Source organism: Pagrus pagrus, assembly GCF_965226575.1.
Source record: "Pagrus pagrus genome assembly, chromosome: 10".
In the NCBI taxonomy this organism is placed as follows: Eukaryota; Metazoa; Chordata; class Actinopteri; order Spariformes; family Sparidae; genus Pagrus; species Pagrus pagrus.
Genome location: NC_140194.1, coordinates 12,917,371 through 12,936,633, shown reverse-complemented (window position 1 = coordinate 12,936,633; position 19,263 = coordinate 12,917,371). Strand labels below are relative to the sequence as shown.

At 41.0% G+C, this 19,263-nt stretch overlaps 1 protein-coding gene across 2 annotated transcripts in view; it reads right to left on the bottom strand.

The window, feature by feature from the left end:
• Window positions 1-8,834: 8,834 nt before the first annotated feature.
• Window positions 8,835-19,263, bottom strand: part of ano3 (anoctamin 3) — a 35,696-nt gene continuing 25,267 nt past the window's right edge. For both annotated transcript variants that reach the window (XM_084363325.1, XM_084363326.1), the window contains exons 14-25: window positions 18,101-18,183; window positions 17,801-17,941; window positions 17,272-17,436; window positions 17,012-17,048; window positions 16,777-16,888; window positions 15,704-15,761; window positions 15,339-15,436; window positions 14,893-15,047; window positions 14,599-14,751; window positions 13,057-13,207; window positions 12,789-12,966; window positions 8,835-12,240 (exon numbers count right to left, since the gene is read on the bottom strand). In XM_084363325.1, coding sequence (XP_084219451.1) covers window positions 12,058-12,240; window positions 12,789-12,966; window positions 13,057-13,207; window positions 14,599-14,751; window positions 14,893-15,047; window positions 15,339-15,436; window positions 15,704-15,761; window positions 16,777-16,888; window positions 17,012-17,048; window positions 17,272-17,436; window positions 17,801-17,941; window positions 18,101-18,183 — 1,514 coding nt within the window. In that variant the 3' untranslated portion in view covers window positions 8,835-12,057. The remainder of the gene's footprint in view (window positions 12,241-12,788; window positions 12,967-13,056; window positions 13,208-14,598; window positions 14,752-14,892; window positions 15,048-15,338; window positions 15,437-15,703; window positions 15,762-16,776; window positions 16,889-17,011; window positions 17,049-17,271; window positions 17,437-17,800; window positions 17,942-18,100; window positions 18,184-19,263) is intronic.

Here is a 19,263-nt window from a genome sequence, read left to right as displayed (position 1 = left end):
TGAGGAATAAATGCAATGATTTTTATCAGTGCAGCTCGGAGTCGATGATTTCTATTGGACTCGCAGACAGTGAGAGTGCAGTTAGAGCTCACTCTGATGACTTCAGTCAGGTGATTACATTACCGCACGGAGGGGAGAGTCCCCTGGGCTACGATCCCCTCCACTGCACATCCTGCCTTGGATAATTACATCATCACGGGGTGGTCTCCGATACGGCTCTCAGCATGTCAGCAGCACTCACACAAACTGGAAACATATGGCAGGCTGTAAACACAGAGCTGGAAACTGGCTGTTTTTGTCCGCCATCCATTTTTGTTCCATATAGTATGTGCAGTATTGTGATTTGCTGCTACACAACATTGAAGAAATGGTTTGATAAAACACATATGGTTTGGGAACTGAATGAAAGATTTGATGTAATTGTAAACTAAAAAAAGAAGAATGGAAAATCACAAATGTTTGATCCTATTGCCAAGGGCTAGTGTTTAGTATTCTGCATATAGGAGTTGTTGTGTATATTCATCTCTTGTAACAATTGAGAGCCACAAGCAGACTCCACAGACAGCAGGATAAAAGCAGGATTAGCTCTGACAACAGGCAGGATACAGGTTGGTAAAAGGCAGGCAGTCAGCAGCGAACAAAGCCTAGAGATCATGCAGGAAGGCAAGAGTCAGGATCAAAGGATCGAAGATTTGAAAAACAGGAAGGCAGATATAAGACAACAAAGTGGGAACACTGTGGCTCGGGGGCACGATAGACAATCTGTCAGGAAACAACAGCTAAAAGGAAGACACGGCTTGAGTTTATATACTTTGAGCTGATGAGGGAATTGAGAGCGAGAGTTCAGGTGTGTGATGAGGTCAGATGATGGGGAAAGGTGAGAACACAGAGATGACTGATGGACCTTTACCAGAGCAAAGGTGTAATCAATCCCATTAATAATGTCTGATCAATTAGTGAACAATATCAGTGAGGCAGCCACCTGAAAATTCATTATTTGGTAGCCCTTAGTGTCAAATCCTCAATAAGAAATCACACTATCTCTGTATCTGTTTTAACTGATTGTTTTTATGTGCATTATTTGCAGACTTGTTTTAATAGTTTTGTCTTTTTTACTCAACATCTTTGTAAATAAGGACCAGCCCTCAATGATGTTCGAGTTTAACTAAAGGCAAATAAAATACACATCAGCAGGGCCCTGAAACATGTAGGGTGGTGGGGATGCACCGATCGTGAAACTCTGGGATGATTCTGATGTTTAAATAACAATTTGTCGGGTAGCCGATGCCAAATGCTGATGAGTCAATGAGTGAAGATGGAAATGCAATGTAGTTTTTCTTAGCTGGCAGCGTAACGGACTCTTCATTAGCAGAGTTGTGGGACTGATGTAGGCGTCCCCCTCAGGAAATTCTTGAGAAAATTTCATGTAGTTGTCCCCTCCAAAATTAGTAATCAATGTTTGGCCCTGCCACCTTCACAATCTTTTTAAAGGTAACTGCTACTAAATCAATTAGAAGGATTTTTCAGGCTAACATTTTGAAGGCAGGGATGTCAATACAGCAGCTCATGAATGTGCCAGTGTAAAATTGATGCAACACATCAGATAAACATCGGCCACTGCCACCGCCGAATGTCATCATATTTGCAGAAAGGTCGATAACAGTCAACAAGGTGAACGTTTGCTGATAGATCGATGCATCGCTGGAGTGCAGTGATATTATTATTTAGACTGCGTCAAAATATCTATTTTGAAATGACAGGAGAATCGAGTGCTTTGTGCCGAACGGGGTGATTAATCAGATGCAGATCAATGTGGGGATGGTGTTGCAGTTGTGACACCCTCACTCCAGCTTCGGCTCCTTTTTTCACAGTTCACACAGAACATTTTCAGTGTTTTGTTGTTGATTTTCAGTACCTAATTGGAATTGAACAATTACTGATTATAATTTGGCTCCTACCTAAAAAAATATTCAATTAACTGGAGCCAAGATGGAAACTATTTGTACACACAGTTTGCATCTTCTGCTGTATTTATTTATAACCGTACGGTAGCTCATGAGGGATCTCTCTGTGCAACAGTGCAGTCATCACATTCAGTAAGACCTTGTGGAAATAATCTAAAATTCGACTTAAGAACAAGCTTTGGAAAACTTATAAACGCACTTGTTGTGTGTTTCTCATCAACTTCAACCAAAGAAGAGCTTGTTGTTTGTTTGAAAGCCGCTGCTGTACTGCTGAACACACTGTTAAATGAAGGATAGGAGCAAAGACAGCTTGAGGCTTCCCAGCGTCCAGGCTTTCTCTGTTTCGTCTTAAGTGAAACACCTGAATAAATAGAGCGTCACTCAAGATAAACACAGATAGAGTAAACTGACCAGCCTGCCAAAGCAGAGTGGGGCTCTGCAGGGCAACGCTGTCTGAAAGCAGATGTAGCAACAAGTGTAACAACAAATATAGTTCGGTGGAGTTCGGAGGATGTTCTTGTTGATCCTCTTCTGTAAAATGTGTGCGAGTATGTGTGTGTATTGACCCTGAAGCCTGCAGTTTGGACAGATGCCTTTCAGACTGTGGCGATGGGTTTTTTCCTCTCAGTGAAGCCTGAAGGGTCGAGGGCCTGCAGGCTGTGTGAGAGCCAGGCAGCTGACTCACAGTGAATCTCAATGGCCTCATGCTCCTCTCAGTGTCAAAATAATTATTTAGGTTTGATAATTCATTACAGAGATGTTTGGTTTGTTATTAGCGATGAAGCAAGGTTTATTTATGCAGCCCTTCATTAACATGGTCTCCGAGGAATTACAACATCGACTTCTTATTAATCAACAATCAGCTTTCAATAATCACCAAGAGAACACAAATCTCTGCCCAATCCTCTCATTCTGTTGTAAATCAAATACTTTGCTTTGTTTTTATGTATTTATTGAGAATAATTGCTATAAATCCTGTTTGGAAATATTGAGTTGAACTAATGACCGCAGACTGATGGCCGTTTAGATGAATCATACTGCATTTTGTCAGTATGACAGCATGCACTTAAAGGGGAATTCTGGTATTTTTTTTCAACCTGTTTTAAACATTTGCATGTTTTGGTGAGGAACTGGATCAGACATACCAAACGTTTTGGAATTGGTCCAATGGATCTCCTCAGCCTGCAGCCTTGACACTGCTTCAATGACTGCTGTGTAATCCTTTAGGGCGACTGGCAACGTTAAGTCCACTAAACATGCTTTTTTTTCCCACTGACAGACTGAGGTTGTCATTCTGAGTGTCTGACAACATTATGGAAACGATTCTGAGGAAGATAGACCTTTTTGTTAAACTGACAATATACAGCTTTTTTTGCTTTAACTTATCATTGCAGTAAATACTGTTTGCACGGTGTAATGGCTTTAGCAAAATGACACCATCCACGTAGATTGGGCCCCTATAAACCTCACTTTCATTAGGCTGTCCTGTTCGCCAACAGCTTTGATTTTCCCCACAAAAAACTGGATGAATTACAGCAAGATGGAAGCACGTCTGCCATTTGCACAGCCAAATCAGGAAGAGGCGTTGTTTTGTCTGGCCACTATCCCCAGGTAACTGTGAAACAACTGAAATAACTGTGGAAACTCTGCAATGCAATAAAAAATGAACCCAGCGGACGGAGGAGGCGAAGAAGGTGAAGAGGGAGAGTAATAGAAACCAAGGTAAATCAAGAGTGAACGGATGGGCATTCACTCAATGCTGAGCACCGGTGTTGTGTAAATGTCTGTTCCCCTGCTGATATGAGTTTCATCCTACCACTGAGTCAGTTCAAAACCAGCTTTCTTTCTGCTAGATCAGTAAGTAACAAAACCAGCCTATTTACTAATACAACCGAGTGTTTTACCCTGTCTTTTTATAGCACTGATATTGTGATTGTTTCCACAAAACCATAACCAGAAACAGAAGTCTTACTCTCAAATTTATATTGACTACAAAAATACATCTATCAAAAGCATCGACTGTAAGTGTTTGTTTTATTTATTCCAAAGACAAAGGTCTTTTGTTAAGATTTCTATTCTCCGACAATCACACAGAAGAAAACCCACAGAAGCAAATTATTTTCCCACTGTCAGAAACATCAATAGAGTACAATACAATACAGCCCCGAGACACATCATTTGGTGCAATCGTTTACCTACAGTAGTATTATAATCACGGTCACAGTTTTTTTCTCTCTCTCTTCCTACACATATAAACCTCAGCTGAATGATGACTCTTTCATGAGCCCACACACTCGCCATTGTTTAAAAGCAATAAGGTCATTAACCTTCTGGAAAGTGGGAGCGCTTAAATAGATCCACTGGAAATGAACCCACTGAAGGTTAGAAATATGTATTCAAGAGTGCGAACAGAGAGTGGATGTTTTCAGCGTGCCCCTGACAGTGTTAGTGAATGGAACAATGGGGATGACTAATAAACCTCTGCTCTCAACTTTCACACCAACGTGGAGGCACGACTACACTGTGTTTTCACTAAGCTCATAATCCAGAGATGCAGCTCCTACCGAGCTTAGACCGCCGCTCTTCCACACACAGTAAATATATGCAGAGCTGTGTTTGTGTAAGTAAAAATTGTGTTTGTTAAAGTTGAAGGATTATGTCCCTCAGCCTCCTCACTCTACTTATTTGATTGTTTTGTGCTGTGTTGTCTGCTTTATAGGAGCCATTTTCAGTTGTTTTTTCCTGGTTGTTTTTTAATGTTTTACAACAAGTTTCCATTTGCATCAGTTGTTTGGGAGAATGCTGCAACACTGTTTTGCTGTGAAGCTCCAGAAATGTTTTGTGGACTATGAAACTTCACCAGATTTTCCATCTGCGTGACTAGTTAATGACTGAATTTTCATTTTTGGCTGAATTTATCCTTTAATGTCTCTCCAGACATAGAAACACCAAGCTAAGTGTCCATGTTTTCAGTTTTCAGTGTATTTCTGCAAGATTTATATTTAAACAGAGGATGTTATTGACCAAACAACTCAGCACTGTGCGTGTTCTTACAGCGGGGACCCAACGGGACTTTGTGGTTTGTAATTTTCTCCAGCACTGCCAGCACCTGGACTGACAAACATTTGTGTCAACACAAAACCAGCTTAATGCTGTTTACAGATGAATCTGCACTGCACAGCACAAACATAAAACAGCAAGACGCCAAGCAGCTGTAATATGTGACCTTTTTACATATGACGATAAGATCGTTTTGCAGGTGTTTACTTTGGAGCTGACTGCACATTTGTGGCACTAAATGCATCATACATTAGAGTGGAAATGCCAAGAATTTAAATGATTATGCTTTACAAAGGCACAGATGTACATAAATCAGGCATATGTCGCATAAGTCTGTATTTTTTCTTATATTACTAATCCAAAAATATGTTACAACAAGTAACAATAGCAATGATTGTGATGATAATTACAGTTTTATTAGTAAATCATATCTATCTCGTTTAGAGTAAAATCAAACTGACTCTGCTCAGTTATTTCCTGGTGCTGCAGGAGGTTTGATAGCAGGTTTTTCACTCCGACCCTCTGTGCAGGTGTCAGTTCCATCATCCATCCAGCTCTGCAAACTAATTTGCGGCTGCTGTTCCTCAGAGCAGGAGGCTTAACTCAGGTCAACTCAGCTGTCACTGCTGTTACTCGTGCCTCATATCTGAATCGCAGTCCCCTCTCACCCAGCTGGGCATTTTACCACCATGCCTGCTGCACTGTTATCTTCACCAGCTGCGGTGCAAAATGCACTATACAACAAAAATGAATTTTAATGCATTTTACTGCTTGAAATTCTATTGGTAGGCACTGATCTGGAAACAACTTGATTTGCCTGCATTAATATTCAAGTGTTGGATCTTGAAATAGGCTTTTCTAGGTGTTCTGTCAGTTCAAATGCTTTTAAATCATCTTGGATGGGCGTCAGCACTTAGTATGAGGAGCCAGGAAAGACTCAAATCCAATAAATTGATAAAAAAAAATATGCTGACAGTCTGTAAACAGGGATGCATTAATGAGAGTATTAAGACTTTACAAGACTTGACAAGTCGACAGCCATGTCAGTGTCTCTGTGAGGCTTTACTGAGGCACAGCAGTGCTTAGAGCTAAATGCTAACGTCAGAATGCTAACATGCAATGACAGTGCAAACACGCTGATGTTAAACAGGTCCTAATGTTCACCACTGGGGGTTTGTATCTCATGAATCTCCCCATCTTATCTAGGGGGAGGTGATTCTGGAGAAAGATAGTTGGGGGACTTTAGCTTACGTTATTAAAGCTTGCCTTTTTGTTTTTTTATCCATCTGTCTTGGTGTCTTGTATTTGGGTCCTTTTTGCATAAACACAATACAGTGGGGTCGATCTGTTAGTTGCTGAGATATCTTAGTCTGTACCAAAGTGGTGCACTGACCCACTGACTGCCACGGCCAGCCCTCGAGCCATGCGACTAAAAATCAACCACTGACATAAAATCAGTGGCATTTTCATTGAACATCTTTTGTCGAATATTTTTGTCAAAAGAAATCTAACAGATCCCATCAGAACAGGTTTAGAGTGATCGCCTCGTTCTGTGATGTTGCAAACAGCTAGCTGAGCTGAGCTATCTGCTGATTTATGGATGTCTGTGTTGACTCTTTTGTCCCCTGCTGCTCATCCTCGGCTCCCTGTCCTGTTTACACCTCAGTGCTGTTGAATTTATGGGCTCAGTCTCAGCGGGACCGCTGATTACCTTCCTAACCTGTACTGTAAATCTGTGCTGTATGAATCAGTCACTACATAGAGCCCAAGAACTAAAGTCTGCAGTCTGTACGAGAGGGAGAGTGGCTAACATAACTGAGATGTGAGGCTGTGGTCGGAGTTATGTCTGCTCTGGAAAACTGCTCTGCTAGAAATGTGAATAACAATGCTTCTGTTTTACGGGTCGACCATCCCACAGGTTTAACTTTGGTGCCCTGTAGAGAACCCCAACTGCTGCAGGCGTGTTCAACTGAGCTGCAGAATACATTTTGAGTTGAACTAGAGCATCTTCCTTATTGTAAGGAGCAGATATGCATCTGCTTCACCCCTTTTCTCACAGAACTAGAACCATACAGCCACATGGATGTTTTAGGTTGCTGAGAGGTGTTTCTGTTTGTTCCTGTGCACATGTGTAGCTCCGTACCAATTTCTTTCACAAGATTTCACAATAGTCCACTAAGCAGGAAGCGCAGCAGTACGCCATCAAAAGCAGTAACGAAGCATGTAACCATAGATGTAAACTGTGCAGCTCTGCTCTACAAATGTTGTATGAAAATTGAATTCGACACATTTGTTTGATCTGAAGGTTACAAACAAATGTGTTTTGGTGAGTGGCACTGGATGTTAACAGAAACTCATTCTGTTTACATTGAAACTCCAGGGCCTCTTTATTTTCAGAACAATGTTTCATTTAATCTGTCAGTACAGATTTTCTTTCAAATTGCAGTCAAGTGGTGTCTTCACAGCAACATTTGACTAGTTTGTGAAACACACTGCCAGCAAGGTCGATACAAACACATTTATTCAAAGGTGAAAACCTGAAAAAGACATCTGTAACTTAACATATTTATGTAACTACACGATACTTAACTATAAGTTAATATAACTTAATATAACTACGGAATCAATATTTCTTTTAGTGTTGATCCTCACTAATTTTATCTAATAGAGGTAATAACAGTGCTTACCTTTAATTTAACCTTTTCAATTAAAATAAACTTTGCAAAAGTATTTTTATGCGGAAAAAAATAAATTTTATGTAAAGAATTTGAATGAGTTGAACAGTTCATATTATTTTATATTGGACATGTAAATTCACAGTCTATTTTTTTCTATAATTTATAGATATTTTGTATATCTAAAAAATACAGGTGAAAACATACACAAACAGCACCACATTCAAGAGGCAGCTATTGTACTTTTTTACTCAACTGTACAGTACTTTATCTTTGAAACGTTGAGTACAATTTACTTCTATTTTAAATTCAGGATGTTTTTGTAATGATATATGTTTACACTGCTACTTTTACTTGTGTTTGAGGACTTTTTCCACTGCTGCAGGAGAGTAGATGACACACCCATTTTTTTATTTTATTTCCTCAAATGAAAAATTTTTTTATATTGCCTTTTGCCTATTTTTGTCTTTTTGCATAGACTTGCATAGATATGCTTCTTCAGCATCCCCTCTTAAATTTTCCAGCCACACACAACATCTACTGCCCTTTATATGGTGTGCGGCAGCACGACAAACCAGAGATGCATAAATCCTCTACTAAAACCGCAGCTTTCCAAGCCAGTATGTGACGTCTGTTGGTCAAAGAGGTGAAAGGAAATATCTTGGCGTGGGTATCCAACTGTAAGACAGACCACAGGAAATAATAAAAGTATTAACCGTCTGTCATCTGAGCTCCAAGTACACCAAACCTTTGCATGTTTCTTCAGGGGTGTTTAGACTCTGCTATAAAAAATGACATCCACTGTTAACAGACACGGCATGAACGGAAAAGCAGTTAGCAGCTGTGGCAGTCGTAACGTCATGAAGTAGTGGGAAAATAAACTGACATGGCTACAATACTCAAATAGTGGGTTTGTGATAGAAACACAATCTTTTTAACAATATGTTACATGAGCTCTCTTTGGCAAGGAGATTTGTGGTCCCTGATCATAGCTGAGGGGGGAAAGCAAACAATCTCTGTGCTCTGGTTTGTTTCGTAAGCAGATTTAGTTAAACTTGGATAGTCATGGAGATGATATCAGCTGGAGGCATTTTCTCTGTTGTTTTGTAACAGGAACAAAAACAAGGACAGCAGCTTTGATTTAAAAGATACAATCCATGATTTAATACAGAAAAGAGTGATATCCAAATTATTTTATGTTACATTATTTTTATACATTTCAGTATGTTTTTACATGTAAACAGGAACGAAGTAAACAATGTCATTGATACACTTCATGTCACGACTGATACCATCCTATTGTACAGGTAAATCTATGGTCTAACGTCGCTGTGCTTCCATGTCAAGTACATCACTTGCTCAAGCACAATCCTATTAGGAGGCATGGCAGACAACACAAAGCTTAATCCCCCTCTAGACTGCTATGTTTTCAGAGATGTGCAAGGTCATGCCATTATTACTTATTATGCAATACCCATATTGTGCTATTGCCAACAGCAGAAGGCATGAGAAACACCTTTCCACCACTGTGCAGCATTTGTGAGAAAGTGAACTAATGCGCTTAGGGAGGAGAAGATAGCAGGAAAAGATCCATCCAGAAATGATTAGTAGCTGGGCAAGTCAAACATCCAAGGTCATGATAAATTTATTCATAAATTACACCTATCCCATCGGGTTGAACACTCCAGCTGCTAGATGGTAAACATAATTTGTGATTCCCAGTCTGGAGTCTGAACTATTATTTAGAAAATACTCTAACAGTATAAAATTCTGCATCATCGGGAAACATAATAATGTCTTGTTTCCGGGCCTCCAAAAATGATCAACACTGAAAAAGGGAGGTGATATGTTTAAGACGCTGTTAACAACTTTACAGAAGTTAGCTCTGCTCGAAGCAGGTGTTAGGTCATGCATACTCTACAGTACAAATGTACCAGTACATTTACATCTGCATCTGTTCAAAGGAAATGTAGCACTCAAGGATAACAACATGCATAGATTTTCAAAGTTCACATAGCAGGGAAGATATTCTGAAAACCTGGACTAGTCTCCTAACAAGATTTAAAAACAAACATATCTCTCTTGTGAATGCAATGATTTGACATTAGGACCCGAAAGCATTATTACTTCAACAACAACTTGCAGCACATGTCTCCATAACGAACCGTGTGATTGTGACACACTCACTGTGATAATGCAACAAAAAAACTGAACATGCTGTGAACCGTGTGTGCGCATTATAGACATGCAAATGCACTGCAGTGCAAAAATATATATCTAAAAAAAGCAGGATACCTTTTGACTGCGTCTTAGAAAATATGATAAAAAGTTGATCATCTGCAAACATTCAGAGGACACCTGAGAAATGTGGACGTCACTTTGTCTATCTGAGGGTGAGAACAGGTGAACTCATACTGATAGCACGAAATAAAAAGTATAAAAAAAATGACGTACATCGTAACATCTATATACAAAGAACAGCAAAACAAATGAATAAACATTAAAATAATGTATACTTTTGTTTTTTAGTGTTGTGCAATGCATTCAGGGTAGAGATATTCTTCATCTTCAGCTGTTAGATTGGTCTAATTCACAATTTCCGTGCATAAATGTGTTTAACTCTAAATCTTATTTACCATCACTTGATCAACATGACCTGTACTGAAGCAAACCTTAAAGTTCTCGTCACCTACAAAATAAAACCTCTCTCATTAATACAGTTTACTCCACACACTCGCCGTCTCAACATGAATGAAACAGGAAATTATTATGATTCTGACTTACTCGCTCATGCTGCCTGTTTTCCTGAGTTCTCTAATCCATGACATCAGAACTGACCACAACACAAGGCAATGTCACGACTCTGCTTTTAACTTAACTGAATTTCTCAGTTTCACATCAATGAAAGGTCAGAAAGTAGCCGAAACCGCATCAGACCGTGTGCTTAGCGAAGGACTAGAGCTTAAGTATGCTGTCCTTTCTAAGTGAGGAACAGTGGTGGATGTTCTTTGCAAACTGAACATCCAAGCCACAGGTATGTCTAAGGGATCCAACTTTCAACCACGCTTCAGGGCTTCCAACAGCAAATGAAAAACAGGCTGCGAGTGCAGAACGGAAGAGCAGATCTGCGGCTCCTGCATGCGAGTGTATACATTGTTCAGGATGGGAGTCACGTTACAACGTATACCGGCGTCGGCGTGTTTCAGAGCCATTAGCTGAGACCCGAGTAGGTACTGTGGTGTGACTCGCATCCAAAACAAATCCTTACAGAGGAGTTCAGAGAGTTTTACAGGAGATCAGACAACAGGACGAGGAGAGAGAATATTCCTTGCACTTTGAGAAAAGCACGTGCAGCACAAACAGGCACACGTGATGTTGGTGACACAATTGTGGTGAGCACAACTGTAGGCACAATCAAATCGCACAAAGTTCACATTTTCTCCACTCAAAGACGGTCAAGCTCAGCAGTAGCACAGACAGAGATTAACACACAGCTCACACTGAGTACAGACACACGTGAACCAGGCGTCAAGACGGGGACTTGATCTATCAAAAGGTACAAAACAATATTACCATGCACTTTATAGGATTTCATAGAGAATGCTTTGTCAAATGTATTGAGTAGATGTTAACATCCTCCACAATGAGTGCTGTTGTTTGTATTTTTGTTATTTTTTTCCTTTGCAAGTTCACGAAATGGCCGCAAATATTAATCAGCATGCTTCGAGGGCAATATACAGTCGCTTTGCAAGAACAGTGTCCGTTGTATTTGGTAGCCACGTCACCAGAATCACTTTTGCAACAAGAAACGTTGAGTGCCACAGGAGCTCTCTCACTTGACCAGCAGAGCAGCGGCTCCACTGATGCTCATGGGAGATAAACACAGCCATGCTGCGTGCTGCACCAGACTGCAGAGTCAAAGCGGGGGGGTGCTAGCTGCCACACACACATACAGAGAGTGCAGGATGGGGGCCGAAAGTGAACAGTGGTGATCTGCAGCCCTTGATCTGCATAGTAGACGTTACAATTGCACAGGTTTTTCCAGTGAAGCCATGACACGGCACAGACAAGGGCAACCTGCTGGATGGAGGCAGGTGAGGGATCGGGGCGGGGCGGAGCCAAAACCAAGAACAGCGCCAACACTGGACGTGGAACAGATGGCGAGGGAGTGACCAGCCTGGAGTCAGACAGGTTTTGGGGAGGATCTGGTTACCAGAGGGGGTGTCTTTGGTGTACAGAATCAGCCAAGTGAAGCTAGACTCTCAAAGCTAAAATACATGACAAAGCAGGCAGGGGGAAGGTTGTGCCTGTGAGTCGAGGGCTGTGCGGCGAGTTGCGGAGACGTGGGGGGGGCGAAGCTAAGGCCACTCGTGGTGATAACGCCGTCCGTTCTTCTTTCTCTCCTTCTGCAGGTGCTCCAGTTCTGCTTCGTACATCATCTCCTGCATCAGGTACTTCTCCCTCCTCATGCGATCGCAGAGATCCTTGGGCATGTCAGGAATGAGGTACGCTATGAAGGACTTGATCCCGAACACCAGGTGCTGAGGGGAGCATTAATCATTTATGAGTTACCTTCCACAGAACACACACAATTTATTTGCCAGTTTTTGCTGCATAATACAAAAGGCATGCAAAGGTTTACCCTGTCTGCCACCACAATAAAGACCTTTATGTTCCCTATAATGTTTTAGAGCTGTATATTATGCCAGTTTTTCTCAATGCATAAATCGATGCATAAGGCAGCGTTGTCAGGGGAACATTTTTGGAGAGAGAAAGAGAAACATGGTGCCTTTTTTTAGCAGGACCACCATGTAATTTGGGATTTATTCTGTGGGTTTTGAGTGAAATTTCTCAGCCTTCTGCAGCAGTGAGATTCATTCAAAGCGTGAGAATCAGCCAAATTAGACTTGTGAGGTTTTCATGTAACATTGACAACACATGAATTAATAAAAGCTAAAGAAATTATAAAACTACAAAATATTCAGTAATTTCAGACTTGAGAAGACATAAGAGGATTTAGTTTGAGCCGCCTGCCCTGCTGGTAAACACACAAAAAAGAACAAGGGGGGAGGCGGGGGTGCTCACAGACCTCAAAGACGATGATGAAGGCCAGTCTGGCAGCCAAGACGTGCCAAAACTGCAGGGTGAATTTGTACGGCTCTGAGCTCCAGGGCGGTGCTCTGTAGTCTCTGTACCTGCAGTATCTGTGCTGGCTGCTGTTCGCCTCGAACACAGACAGGCTGCTGTTCATGTAGCCTCGCAAACACCTGAGGGCGAGAGGAGAAGCTATCAGACCACGACACGAGCCACTCCGCCGGATATATATTAAAAGCTTACGCATTACGTTCAACGCTTACTCATCCTCGTGGTGGTGTCCCTTGTCCACACACGGGCCATATTTGAAGGCGTAAACAAAGCGGGGGATGTAGTCTGAGGTGATGGCAATGACGAAGGCGTTGGTGATGACTGCCAGCACGCCGATCCCTTCCAGAATCCCATGCCAGATACCTAACAGCAAAGCCAGAGGAGAATCAACATTTTTCATGAATTAATGAAATGTAAAGGAAGATGAGTGTTCAGTATGATTATTTGTAAATCTGCATGCCTTCATCTACATTAAGACAAGCTGATCCCTTTAAATCACTTTAAATCTCTGTTGATGGACGTAGAGCACTGTGGATGTTCGTGTTTTCTTTGAATTGATGTCTGTCATGTCGTTTTCTTCGGCTTGTTTGTTGGTTAAGCTGTTGATGTATCGTTTCTGTACCGATATTCACATTAACCATGGTATTAAAAAGTGAAATATTACATTTTTTTGTGTGATAACACACATATGATAATAACGTGTATAATCCATGAGAAGATGCTAGGCCTTGAGCATCTTTTGTTTATGAGTTCATCTGGTTGCTTTTTCACTAGTAATCTACTGTAGTGTAATAGTTCTTTGTACACTTTTTTTTTAACAGTCGTGGTTACAGACTCTCTCCGCCTCCCTACACTCATATTTTGAGGATAATTTATTTGCCAAAAAAGAGGCAAAACCCAAAGTAAACAAAGTTAAAGATGGATGTGATGGCTCTTCCGGAGGGGGGAGTTGAACAGTTTCACAGAACTTCAGTTCTGTGTGAAAGACAACAGCTTTTTATTGTTGAAACATTAAAGTGCATCCAGCAGAAGATAATGACACACAACTGGAAAGAAAAACTCCTCAGTCCTTTGATTCTGTCATAAAACTACTTATTTGTGACATTATTAACATTCCAGGAATTATTTTGCGATGAACTGTCTCCCTCATCGAGCTTCATTCACGCCTATTCAGTTAGTACTTCACCAGAAACAGTGTCAACAGCCTCCAGAGATGGTGCAAGAACATACTGTTTATAAACCCACATAAGCAGCCAAGCTACCAAATAGTTTGTGAACTGTGTTCCTCTGAATACATCATGTTTGTTTGGCTGTATTGCAATAAAGTCTTAATCATCTCTCTGCTTTTCCTGCAGTAGTTTTGTTTCTGTATAATCAGTAAATATCAGCTTAGACCTACAAAGATGCTTCGCTCTTTGATTCTGTGCCATTGAAACATAACGTGTTCATTACAGCTTCCTAAATGTTTCAGTGTGGATTCTTCCTTTAATTACAGGGCTGCATGCCACAAGAAGCATTTGTTCATATATTATCTGGCAGTTGGAGGGTGGTGTTTGTAGTCATATGCGGAGGTGGGCTGGTGGGAGGGGAGGTGCAACATATGGCGGGACAGACACAGAGGATATGGGAACATATCTATCTCCATAGGATGGAAATGTTCTACTGTTGGTAAAGCATCTCTGATCTAAAAATACAGACAGACTCGGTGTAAGAGGCACTGAGGAGGTGCGGGGGCAGTCGGAGATCACGCTGACCTATGTCAGTGGCTCGTGCAGGCATGGGCCTCCTCCACTGAGTGACAAACTTGTAGGCGTCAAGACGAATCTCAATGATGTTGTTGAGCAGAGCCAGGAGAGGAGCCAGAGGGAACGCTGCTACAAATATGGTAGTGAAGCCAAACTGGAGAACTGCAGAGGAAAGAAACACTTGGATGAACTTCAGAGGATGTCCGTCTCAACTCTGGCACACACTGCATTAACAACCAGATTTTTTTTTGAACTACCCTCTTCAGACAATATATAACACTTCAAAAGGGAGTCGTGTTTTACCCATTTCAAGGTATTCGTCCACCAGTCCATGGGCGTTCATCGGCTGCAGATTCCAGTCTTTGTCCCACTGTGGGAGCTGGGCTTTATTCTCTACATTCTGCCCTGCACCACCTCCTTTCTTCATCTTCCTGCGAGACCACCAGTTCTGCAGCAAGCTGGAAATGTAGCAAGTAGCTAACTGTCAACTCAAAGCAATTATTTCTGACAAGGCGCTGAGCGCTGCATGAACCCTCTTACTAAGCCCCACACAAGAGGATTTGATGTGTTTTTGCAGGAGAAAATCCTTTTCATATGCTAATGAGCTAAAGGACAAAGAAACTAAACAGAATATTACACAAGGTTTGTAAAATGCCAATCACTTGAATTTACTGCATCGCGGATTAAATATGGCATTTCTAATGATCCATAAAGAAAGAAGCGAATGATTATAATAGCATATTACTTACGGATAGCCGAGCTCCATGAAGTTGTTCCAGATTTGTTTGAAGAACATGATGACTCCCATTTGCAGGCACAGATCAATCAAACAGCCACTCGGGTGACACTGAGGAAAATACATTTAAAATGAGCAAACTGTGACATCCATATTTCATGGCAGATAATTCAAAGCCACGAGCGAATCCTGGGACACAGTTGGTTCAATTCTGTTTTTTGATCATTAAAATTCAAAATCCCAGTAATTATGTGGGAGATTAATGGTTCTAATATACAGACGCATCATTAGAAAGATGAATGACATGACAACTCTAAATATATCCTGGAACAGAAGGCAGTGATCAGACCACTTATGGAGATGTCTCACTGCACTCACCTCCTCCAGTCTCCATCGATTAAAGAGTTTATTGTATTTTCCAGGCCTGCCAGCAAACCTGAAGAGATTGAGATTGGCAACATTAGCTGCAGATTCAATCAGAGGAAAGCTAATAAACTCTGAGCAGGAAAAAAGATACTTAAAGGTGCTAATTATGTTCGATGAACCTCTCGGCTTGGTCAAATTTCTACAGCCTCGCTTCCAAAATGTTGAGACGGTGCGTAAAATGTGAATAAAACAGAATGCAATCAAATTAACTGTGTTTACAGACAACAGTTTATTTTATTTTTAATTAATTAGAATACGTTGTGAAATATCTAAATGTATTGTCCTGCTAACTGAAAAATATTGAGCGCCAGTAGCATTTGCTTTCTTTTGTCATTATTATTATTATTATTATTCTATTGAAATTTACTTTTTTCTTTGCAGATTATGTAACCACTACTTTAAATGAAAAAGTCAGATTTACAGTTTCTACAACTCAAAATCTGAAAGATGAAATTAAATAATTAGATTAACATAGAAATGTTTGCAGATTATTTAACTGCTACTTAAAATGAGGAAGTTACTTTGAACATCAACATTATTACAACTTGTAACCTGAATGCTGAAATTAATTAACCGGAATAAGTAGTGAAAACTTGTTTATTAATCTGATAACTTTTGAAAGTACACGTTTGAGGTAAATGATTTTGAGTTTTATTGTTCCAACTTGTCTGAAATGTGTTGCTTGCATCAAATACAGAAAAATAATATTTTTACAAAAATCAATAATGGTAACGAGGTAAAATATTGTGGCATTGTTTTTGTCCTGTTTTAATTGAGTGTATGTCAAAAAGAGTTTGCAAATTTTCTGTTTTATTTGTTTTACACAGCGTCCCAATTTCTTTGGAACCGGGGTTATACTCAGGGCAGCATTTTCTAAAAAGCATGAGGTCTGAACTTAACTGAGAAGGAAAAGGGAAAGAGACTTGGCAGTCATGACATGGGAGTCTGAAGCAAAACATCTTTGCAAAATCTCTCATTAAATTCAATGTAAACAGGAACCGTAGAGTTCATGGCAGCTGGCCTACCTTCCGAGGAAGAAAGCGATGTAAAACGTGGAGCTGTTCAAATTCACAAACTGGAACAGGAACATCTTCAGAGCAAAGCTGTTCTCCCACTCAGACTCTGTCCGTGGGTGCTCTGAGAGGGGAGAAAAAGGGGCGGTCATAGGGTGAACGAGGGAGAAAATAAATGCTTGCCAACCATCTGGGAAGCAAGAGATAATGAAGGTATAAATTAATGCGGCATGTGGACAACGCTCACCTAAATTTGTCAGCAAATAGGCCACCTTTTCATACACCTGGCAAGATGATAGAACTCATAAGCATCAACAGGGAAAAGGTTGAGTGGGGTAATGGTCATGACAAAGAGAGGCAAACAGGAATCTCAGCAAAAAAAACACCAAAGTCTTTCTGGCTGTGGATGTGATAGCTCCTGGAACAAAGTTCTAAATAAATGTTTCATGAAACATCTGTTGGACAGTGTATGTAAACGTGCCAGATGATGCTTGTCCAGACACCCACCACATTGAGAGACATGATGATCATAAAGTTTATGCAGACGCCAGTGCCAGACGTGGCAAACTGCCAGTTCTTCTTCACAAAATACCAGTTGAGGGAAGCAAACTTCTCCATCGCAATGAGACGGAAAACCACCACAGCGAAGACAGCTGTCAGAACGAGGGAAATCTAAGCCGAGAGATGATGGAGAAAAGGAAGGAGGGGGGTATGTGTTTAAAAACAGACGAACGCTCAAGTTTAATTATCTCATCTTATAATGAACAAACTGTGCAGCATGAAAAGGGAAAGCTATTGATTGAGAATGTATTAAATAATCACAAAAGCAAAACACTCATCATTCAAATGTAATCAGCAAACAGGAGAAATTAGGCCATCAGAAAGGCCAGATCCACTATTTCATTACAGTTTTCATCCAGCAGGGGGAGCTGTTATGACGCCGCTGGGACATCATAAGGGTGCACACATAATGACGGCGATCTCACTCTGAGCCTAAATCCCAAAAGGGCAGATTATTCAAGATCAAAGGTTTTACCATGAAGAATATTCCGGACACGGACACCATGAGCCGGCTGAGTTTGTCTGAGAAGGGCTGGAAAGGCTCGGGCTTGCCAGAGATGGGGTTGACTCTCTCCACCCTGGAGTACTTGGCTTCAAACTGAGGCCTGAGCTCCTCCTGATTAACAACACACATTTCACTATGAACTGCCGAACTGAAGGTGTATCTGCCTGATGAGGCAACATGTCTTCTTTTTATATCATGCGAGTCACGTGCTGCATGAATGTAGCGGTAATCAAATGATATCAGATCTATTTGGGGATATTGTTGACGTACCTCTTCCTCCTCCCAATCAATAAGATCCCAGTCGTAAGTCAGTTCTGCCCTCCTCCTTTTCCAGAACTCCAGGAATACTGTGGCTGCAGAGGGGATCAGGAATCAGTTATTGATCAACGACGATATGTAACACACAGTGTGATTGAGAATCATGTGACTGCAGAGGGCCATTAACACCACATCATGCTCGGATATCCAGAGTGAAACACCGGCTGCAGCGACCTGCACAACCCATTATGGAAACTGATTACAGCCATCAGCTCACAGACTCTCTCCCTCTCTCTTCGTCTCTGCGGTGAAGTTAAAGAAAAGTGGCAAAAGCCAATGGGCTTTCCTTGTACAAAGTTTCACCCCAAATCATGTCTTTGTCAGGCGAGATCTGTTTTGTGTTGAAAGATTTTCTGTGGGCAGAATTCAGTCTGGAGGCATTGTTTCCTTTGTGTGGGACTCTATTGTGACGTGAGCTGCACACAACACCAGGAATTCCTGTTGGTAATCTTTCTCTGTCAAGACTTTTCACATATTCTGGCTCATTACAGATACATAACACCAGACACAAAAGGCTTTCCTAAAGGCAGCATGGCACGCACACTTCAGGATCAACACTTATGTGGTTCAATAAATGTGGAAAAATGTGTCTCAGTAGCGTGAGCGCAAATACAGCACCAGATCAGTGGAAAAGAGCAGTGCAATCATGTATGATCTATGATGTGCAGCACTCTGTAACACTATACTACCGATTCAGCACTTTTGTCAGTTTTCATTATACATACGCGTGTGATTCTGTAGCAGGAGGACGGACGTCTGATGAAAACTGACATGAGTATTCGATCAGTGCTGTGCAGCATTAAAGCAGCTCTTATTCGTGCATTCTTCATGTTTTACAACGCTGAACAAGTGTATGGAAGCCCTGAGAAGCAACTAAGAAAAACAATGGTGGCACATTTTCTGGTCTGAGCTAAATAGTTTTCTCTCCTGTGTTTATGACTTAAGAACAAGTCAAAAAACAGGTCTTTTGTTTGTTGTTGTAATACTTATTTCAGCCACAAGAGGCTGAAGAGCAAACCTAGCCCATTTCTACACGGGACTAAATCAATTCATGCTTTCTTCCAAGTGCTTTTAATTTCTTCATGCACTCTTAACACATAGTACATATACTGTGT